Source organism: Cervus canadensis, chromosome 1 (genome assembly GCF_019320065.1).
Source record: "Cervus canadensis isolate Bull #8, Minnesota chromosome 1, ASM1932006v1, whole genome shotgun sequence".
Lineage (NCBI taxonomy): Eukaryota > Metazoa > Chordata > Mammalia > Artiodactyla > Cervidae > Cervus > Cervus canadensis.
In genome coordinates this window covers 110200508-110222231 of record NC_057386.1, presented here as the reverse complement: position 1 = coordinate 110222231, position 21724 = coordinate 110200508, and the positions used below count along the sequence as shown (strand labels likewise).

Genomic DNA, 21724 nt, shown 5'->3' with positions numbered 1-21724 from the left:
AACACTTGCTGCTTGTCTGATCACCGCTTCCCCTATCTTGGGGTGAACATGGAGGGACAGAGTTACTCTCCAGTCTTTGGGAATCACTGCATAGAAGCATGCCATGAAATCAGCCAGTGTCATCAGACACCTGAGGCACCTAAATGTTTTCTCCATGATAGCAAAGTGCCTGAGAATAAGACATTTTAGTTTTAATACCAGGATATCAATCAGGTGTCCACATTTATTTATGATTCACTTATGATTTGTGTCTTATTAACTGGGTAGAAATACCTAGAAAAATTGGGAATGTTGAGATAAACAGAATCCCAAATATAAGAAAATGTCTAGAGGCTACTAAAAATTCTGAAAAACACTGTCAAAGCGCTGACATACCACCTGCAAACTGTCAGTAGGGAGTGGAGTCCAGTGAAATCTGTGTGGTGAACAACGTCAGACAGGCAGGAGTGACACAGCTTGGTGGTGAGGGGTGGGGTGGATGGACCAACAGTAGTTACAAGGACAGAAGATATAACAACACAGAAATCCTAAGAACAGGAGGGCTTAAAAAACATTTCCCAGTAAAAACAGGAAGGACCGTGCAATATAGGAAATACTTCTACATACACTGCAGGAAAAAACACTGCAGTCTTCTGCTATTTGAAGCAGCCCAAAGATGAGTACACACCCCTCACTTCACCATTCACAAATCCAATATTAAACTAAGAACCCCAGGATACTATTAAAACAAGGGCAATATAACTTCATCCTTAAATAGGTATATTCTCAATATACAAAGTTTCTAAACAGTGTGGCTCTGAAATGTTTTAACTCCAAATAACAGGGAGCCCAAGTGATAGGTGTTCTCTATTATTACTATAGCTGTTGCTGAAATGAGATACCACTTCATGTCTACCAGGACTGCTGTTTAAAAAAAAAAAAAGAAAAGAAAATAGTATTGACAAGGATGTAGAGAAACTGGAACCCTCTATCACTGCTGATGGGAATGAAAATTGTGCAGTTATTGTGGAAAATGGTGGCAGTTCCTCAGAAAGTTAAACACATGACCTAGCAATTCCCCTCCTAGTTACATACCAAAGAGAACTGAAAAATTATAAACCTATACAATGCAGTAGTTAGCAATGCAACAGAGTAAGTCCTAATACAATATGAGCCTTGAAAACACTATGTTAAGTGAAAGAAGTCAGACACAAGAGGCCACATATTGTGTGATTCTCTCTATATGCAACTTTCAAAATGGGTATATCCACAGAATGAGAAAGTAGGTTAATGGTTGCCAGGGGCTGGGGGAAGGGAACTATGGGGGGTGACTGCTAGTGGGTAGTGTTTGCGGAGATGAAAACAGTCTCAAATTAGATAGTAGTGATGGCTGTACAACTTTTCGAATTTACTAAAAACCACTAAATGGTACATTTTATTTTTTTTTTAATGTTTTATTTATTGGACACACCGCATGTGGGATCTTAGTTCCCCAACCAGGGATCAAACCCATGCTCCCTCCATTGGGAGCTCAGAGTCTTAACCACTGGACCACCAGGAAAGTCCCTAAATGGTACATTTTAAAAGAGGTGAATTAAAAAAAAATAAAAATAAAAATAAAAGAGGTGAATTTTATGTATGTGAATTCTATGTATGTGAATTCTATCTCAACAACAAAAAAATTTTAAACAAACTAAGAGGTTCAGTTACCAAAGGTTAATGTTTTGTTTACTTTCTCCTTTTACAGATATATCACTTTAATTACAGATTAATCAACACCAACGACTCTCAGATACAGAAAAGAGGCTCAGATTGGTAAAAATGTTTTACCTTTCTCTCCCATATTATTCCAGTTTTCTCTGTTGACTATATGCTTGGCATGTACTAGGTGTGACAGCTCAAGTGACCACAAACTTGACAGGCATGTAAGAGCACGAAGGGGAGTTACATGCACAAAGTTACGGGCACGAAGGTTGGTGCAAGTGGGCACCAACCATGCCAACAGCAACATCTGTGCCAGGGTATGCCTCTGACCAAATGCAATGGCCAAAACACAGCCCACCTGTCTACAGAGGATAAAGAGTCATTTACTTTATTAATAGGCCAAGAACTGGGAAAACAAAACAATACTTGGATTGTAATAATTGCTGGAAATAACATCTTTCCATAACATCTTTAAACATCTAGGTCAAACTATACACTGTTCTTGAGATTAGGGCTTCTAAAACCAGTTTCACAGCATCAAGGAAACCACATATGAACACATTTGTGCAATTTCTGCAATAAGGGTTCATCTCCAATGGCGATCCAAAGACCTCTACTGGACCCTAAGAGGTTAAGAAGTAGCACTTTAAACCAATCACGTTTCTCAAAATGTGGCCCAACGTCCACCCCAACATTTGGAGAAAAGTGAGATCCTCTTCATGGGGTTTAGAGAGTTAAACCTGTTACCTTCAGCAATGTCTCAGGTTGCTTAAGATGGTTTCCCAGCCTGAGAGGATCCTCCACATAAGTGGGGAGGAGAGAAGCCATTAGCTAGGTCGATACAAAGTCTGCTCTTTCATAACTGTCCACAGAACACGTCCTGTGTGCGGGCTTAGTGGCAAGCACAGGCAGAGGACTGCTGTCCCTGGCCCCACTGCTCTCCAGTCTCTCAAGAGACATCTTGAACTTGCCATCATAGGGGTTCTTAACAGCAGTTATTCATGGAAAGGAATCTCTTTGGGGTACTTTTCAAAGAAAACCTTCAAGTTTGGCGAAAAACAGAATACTTCAGAGTGCTCATTTTGAACTGAGTATGTTCCTTCCCTATGAGTACTTCAGGAGGGAATGGGAGATTACCCTTTTGTAGAGTTCTGACAACCTACAGAAACTTGCATCATGGACAGATTTACTGAAACTATCATCTGGTCAAGAGAAGAGTTATTTTTTTGCATGAGTTACTTTTTTGCATAAGTGGCTAAAACCTGATTGGGCAAGAATAAGCTGCTAATTCCCTAAGAGTCCCACACCCATAGAAGTGTAAACATATTTTCTTAGGTTTAGCAGCCTTCCTTAAAGAAAGTGTATCAAGCTTTCCCAAACAATCTGGGAACTACTAACATGGACACCCACTTTAAGCGATCAGAATTAAAGTAGAAAGCAAATGATCTAAGTCCAAAGCAATAGCTGAACCCTTATACAGTTTCTGCAGAAATCCTATGCATTCTGTTGACAATCTGATATAGAATTTCACACAAGTCACTTAGAGAGATGTTCTTTACTTCTGTGAGCTGAGTTTAATTCATGAGTAAGATGTCCATTTTTGGCGGGTGTGTGTGTGTGTGTGTGTGCGCGCGCGCTGTGCCCTGTGGCATCAGGCATCCTAGTTTCCCAACCAGGGATCATATCATATCATATCCGTGCCCCCGGTCATCATATCCGTGCCCCTGGTATTGAGATGAGGGGTTTTAACCACTGGACTGCCAGGGAAGTCCCCAAAGCCCAATTTTTTATGATTACCTTGGATATTTCTATTTCACTGTTAGTTGTCCAAGCACCCTGGAAGTGATCCAGTACCTCACCTGTGTGCCTGCTCTTCCTGAAGAGGGCAGATGTCCCTGGAACAGCATTTGGGCTGGGTCCCCCTTTGACCTCCTCTCCTGGTCCCCACCCTCCACACGCCCACTAACTTTGGGCTTGGCCCATGAGGCTCTCAGATGGTTCCCGACTGACCTGATATCTCAATCTATGAGTCACATGACTTTTCTGAAAGGCTTAGAAAGCTTTTAAAAATAGCAATGGGGTAATGGCATCCATAGATGACAGCCAGGCAATGGTAAATGACCAACACAGGGTGTGTGGGATTCACTTCCGCATCCCCCACTCATGAAGTTTGCTGAAGGGGCACCGTTCAGAGCAGTTCTTACAAGCAGGTCAGGGTTCAAACTAGATCCTGTAGGGTCCTGCAGGACGCAGCACCTGGATTCAGCCCGAGCCTCTAATGGTGGCTGATCTGATGCACACACTTTCTTCTATTGAAAGAATTCATGTGAAGATAAGAAAATGGAAATAGGGACAAAAAGAAAAAGGAGAGCCTGCTTTTTCTGTTGATCTGGCCAACACAATAAAAATAAACCTTGGCTTTTAAACGTGTTTATACAGCTCATAAAAGCAATGTAAAACATGAAGTAAGCAGGTAAATAAGTACAGAAAGAAACAAAAATCATTTTTAGGTTAGAAGCACTATATCTGCAATACTGCTTTATGGTTTCATATTAAAATGGAGGTGGTTACTGTGACATATGGAAAGTAAGCCTGTTGATCTAAAGTCGGTATCTGAAGAAGCTACACCTTTCAGTACTTCCCCCTACCCTTATTATGTCATAAGCTGTTTCTAACACTTATTGTGTGTCAGGCACTTTTCTAAGCACTTGACATCCATTTTCTCATTTATCCTCCACAAAAATCCTATGGGGTAGACACTATTCTATCTGCATTTCACTGAGGACAAGGACGGGAGGCAGGGCGCTAGGAACGTGACTGAAGGCAACACAGGTTAGGCAAGTGGGGATCCCACACCAGGCAGCGGGTCTTGGCGGCTCCTCATCCTCCCACTGCTTCTCCTGGAGGGTGGAGGAGGGGACCCGGCCCCTCCAGCAGCTCTGTCGCTCAGGGCTGGGGTGGTCTCTGTCCACTGAGGCCACGAGGAGCCCTGGACACACTGCCCCCTCCCTGGGCAGGGCTCCCCAAGGCCAGCTCCTCTCGGAGCACCTTTCCTGAACCACAGGCCCTGCCCACAAACGTCTGTCCCAAGCTCCCACTGTGAAGTGACTGGCTCCTTATCTAGCTAGAAGTTCCCACCATGAGCAAGGAGAGGATGCCCAAGGGGGCAGGGGACCCTGAATCCCACCTTCTCCAGATGATCCAGAACTGGAACAGGTAGGAAAGAGCACTAGCAAGACACAATCTGCAGTGCTATCAGTCAGCCCCCTCTAAGAACTTCCAGTTAGGTTTTCTGGACAGCAGAAACTTTAACATGGTATCGTATTTTTCATACCGTAATTCTGCCTTCCCCAATATAAACAAGCACCCCTATTTCTATACTAGCTTAAAAGTTTGTAGCTTAGTGCCTGAAATGCCACCTATTAACTCAATTCATGAGGCACTCGTGAAGTTATCCAACGAGATCTTGATATAGCAAAAACTTGACTATCTGACTACTGATTTCAACCTAGACTTTAAATCAAAGGGTATTCTCAAAGGCTTGACTTCAGGGCTCACAACTGATTCTAAGAAGGCCAGAATGATTACTCAAAGCAGTCCACTTAGTTGCTTGTCTGTTTTCTTAATGATTTTCCCTGGCAGTCAGCACTTTCATTGCTGGGGCCCACCCAGGTTCAATCCCTGGTTGGGAAACTAATATCCTGCAAGCCGTGCAGCGTGGCAAAACATACACACAGAGAAACAAACAGAACAAAACGTAAAGCAAAGACATCAACATGGCTGTACCATTGTAACCAACTGCCCATCAGCCACAAATCAGGGTGGTTTCCTTTAAAGACCCTTACACTGACTAAATGGTGCCAATTTATACCTAGTCAAGGCAATGAAGAGCACACAGGTAACTCAGATAATCCAACACTTATTTTTCAGGTGGGTAGATTTAACATGCATGCTTAACATTGGTCAGTATCAAGGTGAATATTCTAAATGTCCTCTGCTTTTATTCCCTGTCCAACTGGCAGGTGACAGCATTCATTAAGGAGTCTGTAGCAAGGTACAAGAGCAAAACAGGAAAATTACCAAGCAGGTAATACTCTGTGATCTAAGAGAATCAGTTTTCTTACCTGAAGGAAACAAAGACAACCAAGGATCTGAACAGTGAGATAGTCCCAAGCATTTCTATTTTGTATTTCAGGCAAAAGATGCTATCACTAATTGAAGAGCAGGTACTACATCTCAAGAACTGGTAAAAGAGGACCTCTGAAGAAGGTAAGAAGCAATTCAATGAGTCCCCAACTTTTTCCACTTGTAAGCCTCACTACCTCCTGTTTTCTAAACTAATGGTTCTCAAACCTGAATCTGAGTCAGAATTCTCTGAATTGCTTGTTATTCAGCCAGAGATGGCTGGCCCTACCCCTAGAGTTTGATTCAATGCCTATGAGATGGGGCCCGAGATTTTCTATTTCTAACAGTTTACCAGATGATACTAAACCATGGCTTCCCTGGTGGCTCAGAATCTGCCTACAATGCAGGAGACCTAGGTTCAATCCCTGGATTGGGAAGATTCCCTGGAGAAGGAAATGGCTACCCACTCCATTATTCTTGCCTGGAGAATTCCATAGAGGAGCCTGGCAGGCTAAATTCCATGGGGTGGCAGTCAGACATGACTGAGCAGCTAACACTTTTACTTTTCACTAAATGTTATTTCAAGCAACACACTTTGAGAACCACTGTCTAAACCATTTTAAATCCATGACTTTTGATGTGGGATCCTACTCTGTAACTTCCCAAAGTCCTTAAACATAATGCACTCACTCAAAAAAAAAAAAAAGCACCATTGGACTTCCCTGGTGGTTCAGTGGCTAAGACTCTCTGCTTCCAATGCAGGGGGCCCGGGTTCAAACCCTGGTCAGGGAACAAGATCCCATGTGCTGTAACTAAGTCTCTGTAACTAAGACCTCATGCAGTCAAATAAATAAATAAATATATATATAAAAAAAAAAAAAAGCACCATTAAAATACTACCAAATCATAGCTTCTGATCTCAGAAAAATGCCAATGTGGCAAAATGGACCTGAGTAGGTTTACACATTAAGGGCTCAAAACCCTCAAAATAGCAAGTGATATAATAAGTCTACTTATAACCATCCAAATTAATAATCACTGAGGCTTAGGAGGAGGCCTGAAAATTCCCAGTGTGACTCTTACATGAGTTCCTGAGACATTCATGGAAGCACAACATACACTAACTGAACCCTGAGGAGTAACTATGCACCTGAGCTCCTTGGCAACATCAACACCATATTTCAAGTTCCCCATGGAAGACGAAAGCCTTGTTACTCAAAGCATGGTCAGTGGACCAGCAGAATGAGCCCCACCTGAGAGTTGGTTAAAAAGTCTCATTGAAAGAGTTGGTTAAAGAGAGGCAGAAACATCACTAAATGCTTTATTTACTCCAACAGTTTGGTCCCAATAAGTAGATAGGGAGGAGGATGGCTTAAATATCATTCCAGGAGTAGAATCAACAGACCATTTACTATAGTGCTAAGAACACAGAACTGTTTTAAACTTCCTTCGAAAGGAAAAAGGCTTAGTTTGCTTCAAATCCCACATAAAATTACCAGAGTATTGAGAAATGTATATGAAAGCACTAACCTAATACCCCAACACTACCCAATCGTGACCCTAAAACTCTGTGTGTCTGTGCTCAGTCCTGTCCAACTCTTTGCAGCCCCATGGACCACAAAGCCTGCCAGGCTCCTCTGCCCATAGAATTTTCCAGGCAAGAATACTGGAGTGGGGAGCCATTTCCTACTCCAGGGATTGAACACGTGTCTCTCGTGTCTTCTGCAGTGGCAGGCAAATACTTTACCACCAGCGCCACCTGGAAGCCCCTATAATTGTCATTAACTAAAAACTCTTAAACAAGGTGGAAAGTACAACTATTTCTAACTAGACTGGGTAGAGACCACTGAATCTAAACTTAACTGTCATTAACCGAAAAAATTTCTTGAAGGCACATTTATCTAACTGAGGCAGAATTCTGAGGCTAGATTGTCAAATACAGGCAATACTGAGCTTCTTAATCTTCACTGTAGACATACATAAGTTCTACACTAAGAGAAATTAATAGTATCTTAATATTATTATAATTAATAATATCTTCCTAAAAATGACTTATTCATAAAGATGGATATACTTTAAAAAGTGAAATATACATCTTACCCTCTAATCAGGGTGTGAAAGTGATTCAACAGCCTCTGTGCCTGGACTGTACAACATCATGTACCAGTCAGAACTTTTACTCAAAAAGTACTGGGAGACCTGAATTCACATGAATTTATAAAAGCATTTTCCTTTCTTTTAATAAGCCTTTCTCCATTCAGATTTCACTTGTCAACATTTTAGGTAATGAATTTAAGTTGTGAAATACTACTCAAGCACTCTCAGGTTTGAGACAAACTACATTTGGGAAGACCAAACCTGAATGAAGAACTGCTTTATATCGCTGCATATTCTGTTATGCCAAAACAGATTGGGTTAAGATAGAAATTGACCAAAAACCTTTTACAAGTGGAAACACTCTTGTCCTCAAAAAATTTTTTATGCTAAAAATGAATATTATGAACTCCAATAATATTGGGTATTTTATCAAGTAATTAAAGTACCCAATGTTATTGGAGTAATATTTATTTTTAGTAAGAATCAAAATTAGCTAGTTAAAAGTAGCAGAAGCATCAGTACACACACAGCTAGTTAAAAGCAGTGGCATCAGTGCACAGACAAGTCCCGAATTTAAAACACTAACCATTCAGCATCCTGGGAAGCCTGGGACAACAACCACATGAGAGTCCTTGATTGGGCTCATACAAGGGAAGTAACAGATACAAGGCCCAACTGGGGCATAACCCTTCCCACCAACAGTCCCAAGCACATTTTATGTACTACAGCCCAACACATTTCAGGGAACTAGGAAGGAATTCAATGCTGTCATCAACTGCTTCAGAAATGGTCAGTAGCCCATAAGACAGTGAAGCAATAGCTTCAATAAACACATGACCTTGAGGCGATTCCTCCCCCAACCCCAGGAAAAGCAGGTATCTAAAGGAGTTGAAATCACCACAAGTCTTCAGCTAAGGGAAATATGATTAAAGTCTTACTTTCTTGAGTCCATATCCATTTTATAACAGCACAAAAAAAGAATTTAAAAGTCTGGTTAGGCAAGCACACCAAAGAGTACTCCTGTGAGTTCACCTCTCAAGGAAACATCAGCACAGAGGACACCGATTTCTGCAAGGCATCCCAGAGCTGGAATCCTCCCTCTGCGGGCTCTAAGTCAGCAGTAACACGCCAGTGACACAGCTGTTATACCAAGTGTGCGCCAACACGTTTGCTGCTGCTGTTTGTTTGCTGAGTCCTGTCCGACTCTTCTCTGCGACCCCATGGACTGTAGTCAGCCAGGTTCCTCTGTCCATGGGATTATCCAGGCAGGAGTACTGGAGTGGGCTGCCATTTCCTTCTCCAGGGGATCTTTCCGACTCAGGGATCAAAACCCGGTCTCCTGCATCGGCAGGCAGATTCTGTACCACTGAGTCACCAAGGAAGTGCCAACATATTCCAATCCAGATTCACACAGGGAGGATCTGAGCCTTCAGTGGAAGCCTACTTAGGGGCAAATTTTAAAGTCTGGGTGTTTCAAAGCAATGTTTTCCTAACTCTAGTTAATCTTTAGTCCACACAGTCAGTCAGAATGAGCTGCCCCTTTAAACAGCACTAATGAAGTTTCTGCACATTGTTGCTAATCTCCGCACCTATAAAGAAACACTATTTCATTAGTAACAAAGCCTACTTTTGTATAGCGATGGGGGGATCTGGAAGCCGGTTGCTTCTTCAGGTCGAGAAAAGCATCTCCATTTTCTGTTTCACCCACACTTCTATCCATGGCTCCTTGGTTGACAGTTTTTTGCACCTGGAAAAAATCAGCACAAAACTGTCACCTAGAACCATAAATTTTCAAAAGTCCTCACAGTTTAAGAAACTGAAATGATCTCGGACTCCCTTTAAAAAGCCCTTTCTATAAACCAGGACCCACTGGAAACAAAGCCACTGGTACTTGGATATCTCTTACAAGAGCTCTAACCATCAACAGGGTAAGGAAAGCAGAAGTGGAACGTGCCCAGATCAGGGGACAGTCTCTAAGCAGCTTTAATATAAAAAGAAACCAAGGCTGGTCGCTGCCACTCGCGAGGGCCGTCCGGTGGTAGTGGGGAAGTTTCCCGAAGTGGGGGCAGGTAGGAGACGGGCTGGGATCGGGGAAGTCGGGCAGTGGTAAAGTGCCTGTCACTTGCCAATGGACGGCGCCAGCTGCCCCTTGTTACCGGAGGCAGGGGACTGGGGACGGGGCCACAGCTCCCCTCGCCCGGCCCGCCACACCTGTGGACATGTCAGGGGCGCCCGTGCCAAGGAAGGGGCGAGCGCCGGCTTCAGATCCGAAACTCGGCTTCCCCGGGCCGCGACCCCAACCCCCGGCCTCTCGCGCAGGCCCTGGCCCAGCAGCCGCCTTCGGAGGAAGGGCGGGGACGGTACTCACTGAGGGGAGGCGGGCCAGAGGGAGCGGGAGGGCCGAATCCCCCAGCCCCGGCGCTTCGAGCTGGAGCCGGCGCAGGCCCGCCGCTGTCCACCCCGGCCCGGCGGCTCGGGCCCCGCCAGCCCGCCCGCTGCCCGCCAGCCGCCCCGCTGGCCTCTGGTCCCTGCCCGCCCCCCCGCGCGCGCCCCGGCGCTCGCGCTCACGCACGCGACCCCGGGGCGCAGCGCGCCCGCGCCCCTTCTCTCCCTGCGGGCCTAGGCGCGCGGAGCCCCGGACCCCGCCAGTGCCGCCCGGCCCTTACTGGTTGCCTCGGCCGCCGCTCCCCTCCCCGCCGCCCGCGCCGGCCCGAGAGCTGCCCCGCGCGGCCTTCGCTCTCGCCCCCCCACCAGCCCGGGCTGTCTCCCTTCAGCCGCCGTAACCGCGGCCCAGCCCTCCGCCCCTCCTCCCCGGCCCCCTCCCCCTTAATAACTCCCTCCACGCACCCGGGCCCCAGCACCGCCTTCGCCGCCGCGCGCCCGGATGTGAGGTGTCCACGACGGTGCCGGCCGGAAAAGGGAAACATCGCGGCGCGCTCCCAGGGCGCCGGCCCCGGCGTGCGCCCGGCGGCGGGGAGGCGGAGGCCGGGAGGCGATGGCGGCGGCGGGTGGAGACCGGGCCGGGGGCCGGGAGAGCGCTCCCGGATGCGCGCAGGCAGTCGTCGCGGGCAGCCCCGGGGAGGACGCCGCGTTCCCACGCGCGCTTCGGGGCGGGGCATACGGGGAGGACAGGACGGGCGGAGCTTGGAGCCCACCGTCACCGCCCGGCGGCTGTCGGAGGAAGGCAACCGGGGCCGGGAAGTGGGTCAGGGGGTCGCAACCTCGGAAGGCGGCGGCTGGTGCGTTTGCACTATCCGCGTCGGTGGAGAACCCTGGGGCTTCGGCAGCGGGATTCTGTGTTAGGCGAACCTGGGGGCTTGGAGCCTCCCGGAGTGTGTTCGAACGTCGGCTTTTTTTTTTTTTTAAACTGGTGGTGTGATCTTGGGCAAAACTCTGAGTTCCGCTCTTCTTACTGAAATGATCTATGTGTATGAGGAATAAGCGAGATTACGGGTTGCTGTGTTAACAAGCAAAACTGCCACGGTTGCTTCTTAATGAGCTACGGGCGACTGACATTCATTGAAATGTTCTTTCCCGTCCCGTAACCTGAATCTTTCCTTAGCCTGCACAGAAAGGGGAAGTGCAAGTACTTTTGGCTGAAAATGAGACTGTAGATGTCAAGCGCTTAGTACGTAATGCTGGGACCAGCAGCAGGGCCACAGAGAGGCAAAAATATCAATATAATTCCCCTCCTCTGTGAGCAATGAGAGTAACTGCCGTGCTGGGAGGAAAGGTTGAACGGAGATTGCGTGTGAGCCTGGCCTGCAGGAATTTCACGAGCCCGTTTCTACCTCGTGGGACCGTGAAATGATACGTGACTGTGGAGGGAAACGTAATTTTTCTAGTGAAGGATAGCGAAGTCTACATATCTTTCAATGAGCCTGCTTTCTTTAAGCTTCACTTGTGAAATCAGCCCATTGGGCAGTGAGTGAGCTGAGTCCTCGTCCTGTGAGTCTTGGCAGCAGAGAAAACAATTATGAAAACTTTTTATTTTTGTCTGTTATATTGGGTAAAATGTGTTTCTTACAAACTGTCTTCTATCAGCAAGCCACTATGGAGAAGTGGAGCAGGCCTTTTTTTTTTTTTTTTTTTTGAAGCTCTTAAATCCTGGCCCTGATACTCAGTGTGAAACCATAGTTACTTTACCTTTTGAACCTGTTTACTCATTTATCAAAAAGAAATAGCAGTACCTATTTTCCAGGCTTGTAGTGGGAATTAGAGATAACATTAAAAACACTCTTCTGGTTATCTTTTGCTGTGTAACAAGCAATCCCAGAACTCAGTGGCTTAAACCAACATTTACTTTGCACCAAATCTGCAATCTGGGGTGGTTCTAGCTGGGACAGCTGGTCTCTGCTCCCTTCAGCTTCAGCTGTAAGGTCGGGCACTAGGAACATCAAATGGCTCACTAACGTGGTTAATGATTGGTGATGGCTGTCAGCTGGAAACAATGGAGCTATTGGCTGGAACACATAACACCTGGTCTCTTGTGTGGCCTGAGCTCCCTCACACTGGTGGCTAGATTCCCAGGTCAAGTGTCCAGGGAGGAGAGGGCCAGACAGTCGTGAACTGTCTAGCCGAGCTTCCAAGTCACTCATTGTCTGTTCTGCCACATGCCAGTCTTTTTTTTTTTAAGACTTTTTTGATGTGGACCGTTTTTAAAGGCCTCATTGAACTTGTTACAGTATTGCTTCTCTTTTATATTTTGTTTTTTTTAAGCCAAGAGGCAAGGGAGATCTTAGCTCCACAACCAGGGATTGAACCGGTAACCTCTGCACTGGAAGGCAAGGTTGTAACCACTGGACAACCAGAGACGATCCCACATCCCACATTCTAGTCCTTAGAAGTCACTAAGCCAGGCCTGTATTTAAGGGAAGAGGACTTAGACTACACCTTTATATAGGAAGAATGTCACAGAATTTGCAGGCATATTTTAAATTACAAGTCATATATGAAACGTGCTCCAGACATGGTAGCTATTATGCTAGAGGCCTGGTCCTCTGATCTATCCTAGTGAGATTGTACTCTTCCCCCTGGCTCTTCTTTAATGTCTTGTAGAATCTTCTTCAATTTACTTTTTCCCTCTCAGAGCCTTCATTTATCCTTACTAAAGGAGACAATTATTACCTAGGAATAAAGGCAATCATTTACTAAAGGAGAGCCATCTGTGAGCTGCTTTCACCTGTCATGTAAAGCTAGATGCTTGCAAATCTTTGTTTCATTGTAGCTTTTGAATGTTATTCTCTTTGGCAGGAATGATAATTTGTAATTCTAAATATCTCCTTTGCAACTAAAATGAATTTTCAAGTATCAGTATGGGAAATCCCTTTGAGAGAGTAAGAAAGAGGTAAGTGATTTATTCTACTTATAAATTATTTGTAAGATCTTAGTTTAGGTTCAAATTCTTGTTTCACAGTTTGGCATCAGGGGACTCCCAAGTTTCAGTCCATTGGGGAAATGAGCAGTTCAAGAACAGAGAAGCAAATGGAAATTAGAAACCTAGAAATTTTGAGAGCAGCCTCAACTCATAAAGTTGGGATTACATTTCCACTGCTCTCCACCTTTCTAAATGCGCTTTTTTCTAATCAGCTTTTCTGTCTCCAAGGGTACTCCCTAGTTCCAAGAAAATAGGATTTGAACAGTTTCACAGCTGTGGCATCATGTACTCAAGGATTCAGTTCAGTCACTCAGTCGTGTCTGACTCTTTCTGACCCCATGAACTGCAGCACGCCAGGCCTCCCTGTCCATCACCAACTCCTGGAGCCTACTCAAACTCATGTCCATTGAGTCGGTGATGCCATTCAACCATTTCATCATCTGTTGTCCCCTTCTCCTCTCTCCTTCAATCCTTCCCAGCATCAGGTTCTTTTCAAATGAGTCAGCTCTCTGCATCAGGTGGCCAAAGTATTGGAGTTTCAGCTTCAACATCAGTCCTTCCAATGAACATTCAGGACTGATTTTCTTTAGGATGGACTGGTTGGATCTCTTTGCAGTCCAAGGGACTCGCGATAGTCTTCTCCAACACCACAGTTCAAAAACATCAATTCTTTGGCACTCAGCTTTATAGTCCAACTCACATCCATACATGACTACTGGAAAAACCATAGCGTTGACTAGACAGACCTTTGTGGGCCAAGTAATGTCTCTACTTTTTAATATGTTGTCTAGGTTGGTCATAGCTTTTCTTTCAAGAAGTAAGCATCTTTTCATTTCATGGCTGCAGTCACCATCTGCAGTGATTTTGTAGTACTCAAGGACTACAAAGGAATTATTAAGGGACTTCTGGAAGACCAAACAGCAAGTTATTTGCAGAGCCTAAACCCTTCCTGGCACCTTACATCTTTGATTTTATATATGCAAAGTACTTAAAAGAGTCTGACAACCACCAAGTGCTGCTGCACTATCTCTTGTTATTCTGATTAATGTTTCCCAAGAGGACTAATTATTATAATTCAAATAGAAATGGCTTTAATTCCTTCATAAATCAGTCAAAACCAACGGTGGTAAATGCACATGACAAGATAGTAAATCATTTAAAAAGCATGCTTACTAAAAAAAAAATAAAAATAAAAAGCATGCTCACTGATTTATCTTCCTGGATTATTGTAATTTGTATAAACATTATTTACATAAATATTCATACTTATAAAAGTAACTTTATAGTAAGTAAATACTAGTTACCATGTTAAGATTTTTGAAAGTCACTAAATTATTTTAAAAAGTACTTGGCCACATCAGATAAAAGATTGTCCCGTGTCCTGCTAAAATGGACCTTCTCCTTTTTAAACACTTTTAATTACAAAAACTGACATAAGTAGAAAGTAGAGCAAAAATGCAAATTACCTGTTATTCTAATCCCAAAGCACCCAACTTATTTTTCCTCATGTTTTTAACGTAAAATGTCTCAAGCATTTATATTCATGCTAGCCTTTGTTTTTCGCTCTCCACCAGAAATCTCAGGGGCTTTAGGTGTTTTACGAAACACAGAAGGCAAGGATACAGAAATGCCCTACCTTAATGACCTGTAATGAAAAAGAATCTGAAAATATATATCTGAATCAATTCGCTGTACACCTGAAACTATTAACACTGTAAATAAACTATTCTTCAATGAAAAAAATAATGGCCTACCTAGCGTCTCCCACCCCCATGTTAAAAAGATGATGAGTGGGCCTAAATTTTAAAATTAACGGCTGTTTATGCAATAGTAATCATTAATGTTTGTTAATTACGTTTTAAAAGTAATGGTTAAGAGACGATCTCAACCTGGGATAATCTCAATTCCTCGGCTGCGAAACCACGTGCCCTCACCCACGCAGTCCTCGCTGACAATCTCCCCACTGCACGCACGCGCGCACTTCGGTACCGGCTCACTGTTCCCCGGGAACCGTGGAGAGCCCAGAGCGGCCCATCACGCGCAAGGCCGGAGGTAGCTGAAGGACGACCTCGGTCGCCTCGCTCGTCTCTAGTGCCTGCCCCGCGAAGTGTAACTCATGAATCCACTCCAAACAGGTTCAAATCGACATCGATATCGTAAAGCAACTGAAACAGGTCCCACCGCTCCTGTCCAATAGCGGTAGGAAGTTGAGTTCTGAGAGAAGCAGCGAGCAAGCCACAGAGGCACCGACCCCTCCGCGGGGCCGCCCCAGGCAGGTGCGTCTCTCCACGCACCTCACGGTTAGCTCGCGTTCCGGACGCGGCGAGGCGGTGTTGGCGGTGGGGGTGGGCGTGCCCCCTGCCGCACTGAGGCTGCGCGAACTCCCGGTCCGGGGTGGGGCGTCCCTCACGCACGCAGTGTTGCCATGGAGACGGGGGGCGGGGCAGGCGCGAGACTTCCGTCCTGAGGCGCGGGAAGCGAGGAGGTGGCGGGCACTGGCCGCGCCGGCCTGAGGAGTTGGGACCGTCCCTCCGGAGACTTGTCTGAGGCGGAAGGGCTCGGCCTCTGCGGCCGGAGCCCAGAGGCGAGCGCACGTCACTCCGAGCCCGGTCGGTGACTACGTTGTGGGCGCGTCCGCTTCCTCCTCCTCTGGAAGTGCAGGTGATGCTGCCTCCCCGCGGGGCTGAGATGGGAGAGGGTAGGCGAGTGGAAACGGCGCGCAGGACGGCGCCCGGGGTCGGCGCTTCTCGCCCCGCGTCCTCCCCGCGCGTCAGGTGCGCCCGGGCGGGTGCGTGTGCCGCGTCCGTGCAGGGCTCGTTGGCGCGCGCGAATTCGAATTCCCTGCTGTGTGGCCGAGCGAACTGCGAGGGTTTGCAGAACTCAGGGACCACACCAGAGCCCCGAGGGCCAATTGGGCGAACACCACAGTGGGAGATTAGTGCTTGCTTTTTTTTTTATTAAAATTAATTTACTTATTTATTTTTGTTTGCACTGAGTCTTCGTTGCAGCGCGCGAGCTTTCTCTGGTTACCAGGTGGCATGTGGGATCTTAGTTCCCTGACCAGGGATGGAACCTAGGCCCTCTGTGTTGGGACGCTGATTCTTAACCACTGGACCACCAGGGAAGCCTCGTGGAGCTCAGTTTTTATTTGATGGGAGGCAGTTCAGGTTTATTGTTAACCTCTGGATTATAGTAAATGTTTGTTGAGCGAATGATGTTAGGTCCCTGCGTACCAGCCCCAGCTGTACCACTTAGTGATGACGTGAGCCCTTCATCTATAAAATGAGGATGGTTACCATCTGTTGAGGTGGTTGTGTTAAAGCAACTAGTTAATGAAAAGTGTTCAGTATTGATACCGTACCTGACACAGAGTCCCGCTCCGTGAATGCTATTTTTGACTCTAATCTAGACTTTCTAGGTGGCATGGTACTCAGCTAAGTGCCATGGAAGACTTCCTGGAAGAAGTAGTTGAAATTTATTCTGCAATTTAGCATATAAATTTAGGTATTTCCTTGCTTTTCTTTAGCAAGATCACTCATTTCTCAGTTATTGTTAGAAGCTGCAGAATACTGTAGAGACTTCTTTAAGTTACTCTTAGATTTGCATTTTTCAAATTAACATGTGTATTAAAAAATTAGTACTGGGACTTTCCTGGCAGTCCAGTGGTTAAGATTATGAGTTTCCAATTTCAGGGGTGCAGGTTCTGTCCTCCCTGGCCCAGGAACTAAGATCCCATGTGCTGCCTGGCAGAGCCAAAAGATAATTGATATTGAAAGCTTATATTAGAAAATAGTCTCCAGGCTGCAGTTCTAGTTTCCATTCTTCTAACTGTTCGTCCTGATATTACTTGTAAATTGGAAGTAAAGAACCTTATAGGTGATATTTTTTTATTTGTTAAATTTACACCTTGTATCAACCATTATTCATGGGAAATAAGTACTTGGCTCAGTTTTTCTTTCCTCATCCCATCTACATGGGTATGTGGTAATTTGTTGTTAATAATGTTTACGTTAAATAACAATTATTCACTGTTGAACCAAATGTATGTGTCTGCGCACTCCCTCAGTTGCTCAGTTGTATCTGATTCTTTGCGACTCCATAGACTATAGCTAGACAGGCTCCTCTGTCCATGGAATTTTCCAGGCCAGAATACTGGAGTGAGTTGCCATTTTCTTCTTCAGGGGATCTTCCCAACCTAGGGATGCAACCCAAGTCTCCTGCATTGGCAGGCGGTTTCTTTACCACTGGGCCATCTGGGAAGGCTCATGCTGAACCAAGTAGACTGTTGCAACTCTTCCTCTCTTGTTTTTCCCATAATTTTTTCTGAGAATTAATGCTTATTTTCTAATTTTCCTAGTATTCCATGCACAGATCACTAATTTTTGATTCATAAGAACCTGCTTACTGAAAAGTGTGCATCAAGCCACGGGTTGAATTTTCAGCAAAAAAAGATTAAGCAGAGAATGGAGAGGAAGGTTGACTCCAGGTGAGTATTGAGACTTGACAAAAAAGGTAACTGAAATTATGGCTTACTTACAAGCTTGTAAATATTTTGTGTGTGAAAATCATAAATTCTTAAAATGTAGTTTTTTCCTAAAATCAGGAGTAGTGAGTAATAGTTTTTTGTTGATATTTTGGGTTTCTCATCTAGGGTATAGAGTATAATGCACATTTTATACTTTATGTTACAGTCAGAATCCATTTTGGGTATGTGGAGATATCCATCATTAAAATTCTTACTTTCAGCAGAAATAAGGATGATATTCCTGAGAAGTTATATTGAGGCTGGCTTTCTTCTTCTCCTCCTTTGGGTCATGGCTGCTTTCAGCCTGCACTAAGGTTCTTTTGATTCCAAATAAGAGACTTCAGTTCTGGCTACGCTAGGAAAAAGGAGGGAATTTACAATAAAGAGACTGCAATTTACTAACAAACCTCAGATTCACAGTGGTGACTTGCACCTGGCCCTTCATGAGTATCCTGCCCCTTGAGACCGAGGGATCGGTTCAGGGGTGGGCATGTGACTGCATGGGGCCAATCAGAGGTTTTCCTCTAAAGCTGGGGCAGGCTTTGAAGAGTGAGACCCACCTGGCGCTGAAGTTACAGTGGCAGCTGCTGCAGTCTCCACCCTGCAAAGGCTGGGACCCTGTATGCAAGTCAGCACACTGAGGAGCAGGAAGAGTTGGCAATTTGAGCTGCCAATTTGAGCCTCTAGTCTTGAGGTTCTGGTTTAGACTTTGGAAGTACATGAGCTAGGGAATTGCCTCTTTGTGCTGGCTATCTTCAGCATAACTCTCCACTTGTGTATCCAGGGCTTTCCAATTGAATTTGACCAGTGAGGTCCTGGTAGAAGATGAGAGAGAGAGAGGAAAGTGAGGCCAGATGTTTATCCCCTTGGCTCCCTCCCTGCAAGATGCCTTTTGGCTTCAGTCTTTCCCAGCATCAGGGTCTTTACCAGTGAGTTGGCTCTTCGGTGAGGTGGCCAAACTATCGGAGCTTCAGCATCAATTCTTCGAATGAATATTCAGGGTTGATTTCCTTTAAGATTGATTGGTTTGCTCTCCTTGCAGTGCAAGGGATTCTTAAGAGTCTTCTCCAGCACCACAATTCAAAAGCATCAATTCGTTGGCACTCAGCCTTCTTTATGGTCCAGTACTCACATCCATACGTGACTGCTGGAAAAACCATAGCTTTGATTATACGGACCTTGGTCGGCAAAGTGATGTCTCTGCTTTTTAATACGCTGTCTGGGCTCATAACTTTCCAAGGAGCGAGCAACCTTGGATCCTAACTAACATACAGAAGGTTTTTGTTTATTTATTTGGCTATGCTGGGTCTTAGTTGCAGCATGCAGGATCCAAGTCCCTGACCAGGGATTGAACTCGAGCCCCACATTGGGAGCACGGAGTCTTAGCCACTGAACCACCAGGGAAATCCCCATACAGAAGTTTCTTTCTTTTTTTTTTTTTTTTAAATAGAATCTACTAGGTCTTGGACAGGGTGGAAGCCAGCATAGCTGGAGAGACCTATTCAGCAGCGTTTGGTCCCTTCCTCCTGAGCAGTGCCATCTTTGTGCTTCAGCCCCCACCTCCTGTACAGGTTGTGTCTCAGCTGTAAATTCAGTTTTAGGAGAATGAATATGGTTGGTCAAATTTCTCCCCCTGCTCTAATCAAGTTTTTCTTGGAGCAGGGTCATGGAGCTCCCAGCACAGCTGCTGAGGTCCTACCCATGCTGATCCCACAGCTTTTGAGGGATCCATCCTCAGAAGCTGAATCCACATCCTGACAGTGTTTACTAGTGATCCATAGAGTGCTTGTCAGGCCTGCCTTACTTTAGCTTCTGAAACAAATTAACCATGGCCTTAAATTGAAGCTCTGTTTCCTCAAATACTCTGCAGCTTTAGGTTGGGAAGCTTTGATAGGAGAATGGATTCCCTAGGTATTCTGCTGTAAAGCAATCTGAGATCCATCATGTGAGTCCGGCAGGACTTCTTGAAGTTCCTTAACTCTCCTTGAACTTCTACACTGCTCGTACCTAGTATTCACACCAGCTCTTTCCAGTTCCCAACTCCCGACTAGTTCCTACTCATATTTCCAAACTCAGTTCCCGTATCATCTCTAGGAAGCCTCTTACCACCCTGTTCCCCACCCCAGTGTGGATTAGGCACTTAGTGTGGATGTTCCCATAACACACTAAGTTTAGCTTTTTCATAGCATTTAATGATTGGTATTCTCATTGTCCTCTTGATACACCATAAACTCTTGAGAAACTCTTATTTTTATATAGTTACTGCCTCACCAGCAATAAATGTCCAGTAAACTTTCACTGAATGAATAAAAAGTGTATGTGTATGTATGTGAATATATATGTATAACATACACAGATATACATCTCTTTAGTTATCTGAAGCCTTTGTGGATTTGTTGTTTCTGTTTCCTTAATCGCGGAGTCTAGCTTCTTTGTGTGCTGGACACTGTACATTACAGATTTTGTATAGGACTGTCTCTAGGTTTATGAAGGTGCCTTCCTTCCGAAAGGATTTGCATTTCCCTCTGTTTTTCTCCTTGGTGCCTTACTATTCCACAGTCGCCTTAAACCAGTTATAAGGCTTATGATTCCCTGACCCTCTTAGAACCCAGGCTGTTAATTCTCACAAGGCTGCAGAACTTCTGATTCACCCACACTCTCAATTTTGAGAATGGTCCCTGAGTCTTCTGGAGATGGGCTTGTGCTTACTAAACTGAAGTACCTGTCAGCATGCCAGTTACTTCCATTCATTTCAGTGCATGAAGGACCAGTTTGTTTACAATGCGAAATGACTAGGGAAACCAGCAGTGTATGCCTGCCTGCTGCAGGAAGCCATGTTATATTCCAGAGTTTCCTTAGGGAGTTTGAAATCCCAGTGGGGGAACACAGTTGATACATCACCTCCAGGATGAGTGCAGAGTATTCACATCTGACTGAGTCACCCCCTCCCTACTTTTTCCAGTCACTCTTGCTGCCTTTGGGCTTCAGTCCATGCTCCTTTGCTTTGCCTTCAGGGCCTCTCCACAGTCCGTTTTCTAGCCTCATTTCTCACCACTCTGTGCCTCATTCTCTGTTTGCAGCTATCCAGCTCTGTTAGTTTGGGTCAGGTTCAGGAAATCTAGAGTTGTTGTTATTGTTTAGTTGCTGAGTCGTGTCCAACTCTTTGTGACCCCATGGACTGTTGCCCACCAGGTTTCTCTGTCCATGGGATTCTCCAGGGTAGAATACTGAATCAGGTTGCCATTTCCTTCTCCAGGAGATCTTCCTGACCCAGGGATTGAACCTGTGTCTCCTGCATTGGCAGGCTGAGCCACCTGGGAAGCCTGAAATCCAAAGTAACGGATGCTAAACAAGATAGAAGTGATTTTCCTTTCACACATAGGAAGTCTGGAGGCAGGTGGTTATGATGGTTCTGTCCAGTAAGGTTCTTATGGACCCAGGACCTTCCCCGTGTCCACACTGCCATCTCTGAGAGGTGGTCCTCATCCTCCTGGTTCAAGTGCACAGCCATTCCAGGCAGCATGTAGGAGGAAGATAATGAAGACAAAGTGTGCATTGGCTGGCTCTTAAGCAGATCGTAGGAACCTGCCACCTGATGAGCCCCTATACATCCTCTTAGAGCTTAATTTTAAAAGGTGGGAGTAGGGGAGCCTCAGAAATGTAGTCTTTTATTCTGGGCAGCCATGTGTGCAGCCAAATAGAGGATAGATACTGGGTGTGGGTCAGCGTCCTGTGCTTGCTGTAAGCTGTCAATATTCTTGTTTTCTCATTGTTAGACATGAGAAACACACTGAATACATATTTGTCTTTGTAGCATATTAAAAAAACTGGGGAATTACTTTGCTGACAAAGGTCCATATAGTCAAAGCTATGGTTTTTCCAGTAGTCATGTATGGATTTGAGGGTTGGACCATAAA

At 45.2% G+C, this 21724-nt stretch overlaps 2 protein-coding genes across 17 annotated transcripts in view; one reads left to right on the top strand and one right to left on the bottom strand.

Annotated features, from left to right (window-relative positions):
* EIF4ENIF1 (eukaryotic translation initiation factor 4E nuclear import factor 1) overlaps nt 1-10889 on the bottom strand; it is a 39098-nt gene extending 28209 nt beyond the window's left edge. For 2 of the 8 annotated variants that reach the window (XM_043435912.1, XM_043435963.1), the window contains exons 1-2: nt 10274-10466; nt 9533-9652 (exon numbers count right to left, since the gene is read on the bottom strand). In XM_043435912.1, the coding sequence (XP_043291847.1) occupies nt 9533-9625 (93 nt within the window). In that variant the 5' untranslated portion in view covers nt 9626-9652; nt 10274-10466. Of the gene's footprint in view, nt 1-9532; nt 9653-10116; nt 10136-10273; nt 10473-10571; nt 10714-10752 lie in introns of those variants that run through there. The other 6 variants (XM_043435925.1, XM_043435920.1, XM_043435973.1 and 3 more) reach the window with 6 other exon arrangements.
* A 4820-nt stretch (nt 10890-15709) lies between these two features.
* Nucleotides 15710-21724, top strand: part of SFI1 (SFI1 centrin binding protein) — an 80209-nt gene continuing 74194 nt past the window's right edge. For 3 of the 9 annotated variants that reach the window (XM_043435831.1, XM_043435880.1, XM_043435823.1), the window contains exons 1-2: nt 15711-15943; nt 17640-17768. In XM_043435831.1, coding sequence (XP_043291766.1) covers nt 17746-17768 — 23 coding nt within the window. In that variant the 5' untranslated portion in view covers nt 15711-15943; nt 17640-17745. Of the gene's footprint in view, nt 15944-17639; nt 17769-21724 lie in introns of all 9 variants that reach the window. The other 6 variants (XM_043435870.1, XM_043435889.1, XM_043435861.1 and 3 more) reach the window with 3 other exon arrangements.